The 4,868-nt window shown below is 37.7% G+C and overlaps 1 protein-coding gene across 1 annotated transcript; it reads left to right on the top strand.

Moving 5' to 3' along the window:
• The first annotated feature begins 2,882 nt into the window (after nucleotides 1-2,882).
• Nucleotides 2,883-3,663, top strand: LOC145130620 (uncharacterized). The gene is made up of 2 exons (XM_079065395.1): nucleotides 2,883-3,057; nucleotides 3,140-3,663. Exons 1-2 carry the CDS (start codon nucleotides 2,883-2,885, stop codon nucleotides 3,661-3,663), a joined length of 699 nt encoding a protein of 232 aa, XP_078921521.1.
• The last annotated feature ends 1,205 nt before the right edge of the window (nucleotides 3,664-4,868 follow it).

Below are 4,868 nucleotides of genomic sequence, written 5' to 3'. Positions count from 1 at the left end.
CACTGGAAAGAGGAGAATTGTTGGGCGATGTGCGTGTATGAGAGAGAAAGAGCACTTTTAATCTTATCGGTTGCTTTCTCGATTGCTTCCATGGACCTACAAAGGTGTATGGATTTACTGTAAAACACTCGAACTATAGTTTTTTATCGACAAAATTGCAAAAATGGTCTTTATGTTTGGCAAAATTATGCGATTTTGGTCCAAAACGAAACCTTGATGCACCACTGGTCCAAAATTGGATTTTTCCATTGTTTTTGTTCCCTCACACTAACTTCCGTCCATATGCTCCGTTACCTGCAATATAGACGGGGGTATTTTCGTCTTTCCACATCTATATCATCGATTACCGCCATATTGAATGATATACACAGTTAATGACCCTTCACTCTACCCACTAAACCCACTTTGTTGATCGAAAACCCTAATCATTCCTTGAAATCTTGCATTTGATCATTAACTTCAATCGTAAGTTCAAATCCACGAGTATGCTCCAAATGTGGGAAATCAGGCCAAGAAATCAGTGTTTTGATGCAATCCGAATTTACGGTAACGTACTCTGTTTCTTACATATTTCTTTGAAACAAAAAAAAATCTTTTACAATCCATATAAAGTAATGTTTTTTTGGTTTGGTTCATGATTTTTACAGAAGGATATCACACGATGTTCACTATTGAGCTCCATCATGGAGGGAGGTTCACAAAATTCCCAGGGATAAGCTACATTGAAGGAAAATTAGACCACGTTGACTTGGTAGACATGGATGAGTTCTCTGTGCATGAGTTGGACGAGGTGATGCTGAAGCTTGGTTATGAGGTACCACCAGTCATTTACTACCACTATCAATTGCCAAATGGAGATTTGGAGTTTGGTCTTAGAGCTCTAGGGAATGATGTTGATGTACTTAGTCGTGCACAGTACATTGAACATCATAAGATCATCAAGGTATACACTAAACATAATGAAACTAAGTTACTTACATACTTTATGTCTCCAAGAGTTAAACCTAGGGTCATAATTGAGGAAATAGCAGATGATGTGCCCATACCAAAATCAAATTCAGCAGTGATTGATTTGCATCCAGTAAACCAAAACCAGGAAGATATCCCAAATCTTGAATTGTGTTTGGTAAGGTATGAGACACCCGAATACAATTCAAATAGGAGATTGAGGTTAGTTGAAGGGAGTCAATCATGTAGTAAGAAATTGTGTTTCAACTTGGAACACACTGCAACTGTTGGTGATCAAGATGTACATGTTGAAATTGGTAATGAAGGTGCAAATATTAGTGATCAAGGTGCACATGTTGGTGATCAAGATACAGAAGTTCATGATCAAGGTGCAAATCTTGGTGACCAAGAAGTAAATACAAGAGTGTTTGATACCTTTGATGACCAACCATTTCAATTTGAAGACTTTGATCCTTTCTTTGATCAATATACTTTTAATGATGGTAATGATCAGAGTATGGGAGTTGGTGCAGAACTTGGCACAGGACTAGGTGAAGTTCAATTTGAAAGTGAGGGAGTTTGTGAAGGACTTGGTGAAGGAGGTAGTGAAGGGGGTAGTGAAGGGAGTGAGGAAGATAGTGACTTTCTTGAAGATGAAGAAAATTATGTAAGTGATATTGAAGTGGACATGAGTGATTTCTATATGAATGTTGATCTAGATGTTGAATATGTTGATAGAGGAAAGGGTGTTGAGACTGAAAAGGAAGATGTTGATACTGAAGATGTTGAAGATGTTGAAGTAATTGATAATGATGAATGGGACTCATTAGGTGAAGATACTGATGATGAAAGGAGGAAAGGAATATTAAAACAGATGGTGAAGGAGAAGAATTGCTCTCTTGGTGAAGTCCATGCAGTTACTTTTCAAGTGGGTCAAAAGTATAAAAGTAAAAAGGAAATTAAGGACAAAGTCAACAAACTTGCCATTGAGACTAGAAGGAATCTTGGCTTCAAGAAAAACAACAAAACAAGGCTTAGGGTTGTGTGTAAAGGTAATGTGCCTAATGTAAATGCAAGTGGGGTAGGTAAGGGCAATAAAGTGAATTGTTCTTGGTCAATGCAAACTTCAAGGTCAAAAGATAGTGATTATTGGTATGTGAAAACTTTACTGGACAAACATACTTGTGTTCAAACTAGAAAACTTAGGGCTTGCACTGCGAAGTATATATCTGTAGAAATCTTAGACATGGTCGAGTCTAACCCTACAGTACCCCTTCGAAGCATTCAAGACCAAGTTCATAAGAGGCTTCAAGTTGGTGTGTCCATACACAAAGTACAGAGGGCAAAAGCAACAGCTACAAAGCAAGTGAGTGGTGACTACACAAAGCAATACGAGGTGTTAAGAGATTATCTTATGGAACTACAAGCAACTAATGTGGGTACAACTATGAAGCTTGAGGTTGTTAATGAGCCTAACGGTGCTAGAGAAACAAGGCAGTTTAAAAGGGTGTATATTTGCTTAGGGGCATTAAAGAAAGGGTTTAAAGCAGGCTTAAGAGATATACAGGGACTAGATGGTCCTTTTATGAAAGGACCATTTCCAGGCCAAGTACTCACAGCAGTTGGATTGGATTCAAACAATGGCATATACCCACTTGCATATGCCATTGTTGAGACTGAAAATATGAGTAGCTGGAAATGGTTTCTAGAATGCTTGGGAGATGACTTAGAGTTGTACTCAAATTCTAACTTTACTTTCATGAGTGATAGACAAAAGGTACTATTTTCTTCTTTTTGTATTACTAATAGTTTATTTGTATATGAATATTGCAATGATTATGTAGGATAATCCTTTACAGCGACTCTTACCTGCTATTGCATAACTATACCCACAAGCTGAGCATCGATTCTGTCTAAGACATATTTATGAGAACATGAGGAAAAAATGGAAAACAAAAGAGTATAAAGATCACTTATGGCAGTGTGCAATAGCAACCACAGTATCAGAATTTGAACACTACATGAATGAACTTAACAAGTTTGATAAGGATGCTTTTGAGTGGTTGAAGAAAATCCCCCCTCACCATTGGGCCAGAAGCCACTTTTCAGGTTATATTCCCTACCTTAGGTGAAGCTTTACTAGTGCTCATTATATATGATTTAGTTCATATAATGTTCTTATTTAATACAGGCAGAGCAGGATCAGATATATTGCTCAACAATTTGTGTGAGGTTTTCAACAGTAAGCTTATTCATGGTAGGAATAAGCCCATCATAAGTTGTCTTGAGTACATCAGGCAGTACCTTATGAAGTGGATCTGCAATGTGAAGAAAGTGATGTCCAAAGCTCCAGATCCACTCACTCCAACAACATCAAAGTTACTTGAGAGAAATAGGGAAGCTTCAGTCCAATATAGAGCTAGATGGAATGGGACTGCAAAGTATGAAGTTTATGGTCCTTGGCATGACCAACATGTGGTTGACATGACAAATATGTCATGTACATGTAGAAGGTGGGAATTGAATGGGATTCCATGCAGACATGCCATAGCTACAATACATGAAATGGCTGATAGTGGAGACAAAGTTGGGGAGCTTTACACTTATGTCAACAAAGTGTATTGGCTTCAAACATGGAATGAAGCTTACTCTTACACTGTGGACCCTATAAAGGGTAGAGCCATGTGGCCAAAAGTACCTGTCCATTTCAATTAACACCACCACTACATCACAATAAACCTGGGAGACCTAAGACCAAGAGAAAGAGAAGTGCAGATGAAAAATATGATAGACAGATGCATAATCATGGTGCAAGTGAACCTGAAAAACTTACCAGAAAGTTTGTTAGTGTCAGGTGTGGGAAGTGCAACAATAGGGGTCATAACTCAAGGACTTGCAAGGGTGAAGGTGGGAATGCAGGAAGCAATTAAGGAGGGAATGCAGGAAGCAGTCAAGGAGGGAATGCATGAAGCAGTCAAGGAGGGAATGGAGGTGGCAGTCAATGCAGGAATTAGTGTATTTTGTTTAAAAACTTATCTTTTGGTTTAGCACCACTTTTGTGCATTTAGATGTAATGGTTTAAAAGTAGTTTGTTGTAATGGTTTTATTTTGGTCTTTTAGCCCTTTTGGTCATGAAACTAATGTCAACCTTTTGTAATTGTTGAAGAATGATGTTTATGGTTTATACCAACTTTGTTGTCTTGTTTATGGAACACATTTATGGTTATAACAACTTTCTTCTGAAACAACAAATAAACATTAACATTAGGTGATAACTGCAATACATTTTCATTACATCCTTGAAAAGGGTACCCATTTCTGAAGTTGTCCAAAATAACCCTAAATTGATATTACAATATCAAATACCAAAAACTACCACATTCCCCTGTTACAATTTCATAAGACCAAAACACCCAAAATTACATGCAACTACAAGGGTCCTTAATTCTTTATTACTAAATGAAAAGCACCCAAACCACCACAAATAGTAACCAACTTGCAAACAAACACATCTTCAATCTTGCCACTTGATAGTTTTCATTGTTGATATTCCTCAATAATCCTGGTATTATCAACATAGATCTTGCACACATTGGAGGATCAATCCATCCTAAGAATCTGCATATGGAACCCTTCACGTAAAAAAAACCCTAAACATGAGGGTGATTTTCCAAAATGAGGGTAAACTAGCAAAATCGAACACTTACCTTTTGAGGGCAGGAAAGAAACCTCCGACCAGGGTTTGCTGATGTCCAGGAGGTGCGAACCACCGCGTCCCTACCACAGAAACACATCACCATTTTAATTTTTGATCTCTAAGAAATTGTGAACACAGAGTAGGAAGAGTATGAAGCTCGTGAAGTTGAAGATAGAAGAGTGATGTAGCTCTGCTTTTATTTTGAATAAGGTTGCAAAAAAGG

Source organism: Lactuca virosa, chromosome 8 (genome assembly GCF_052849685.1).
Source record: "Lactuca virosa cultivar CGN04683 chromosome 8, Lactuca_virosa_CGN04683_v6, whole genome shotgun sequence".
Taxonomy (NCBI): Eukaryota; Viridiplantae; Streptophyta; class Magnoliopsida; order Asterales; family Asteraceae; genus Lactuca; species Lactuca virosa.
This window is presented reverse-complemented; position numbering and strand designations above follow the sequence as displayed.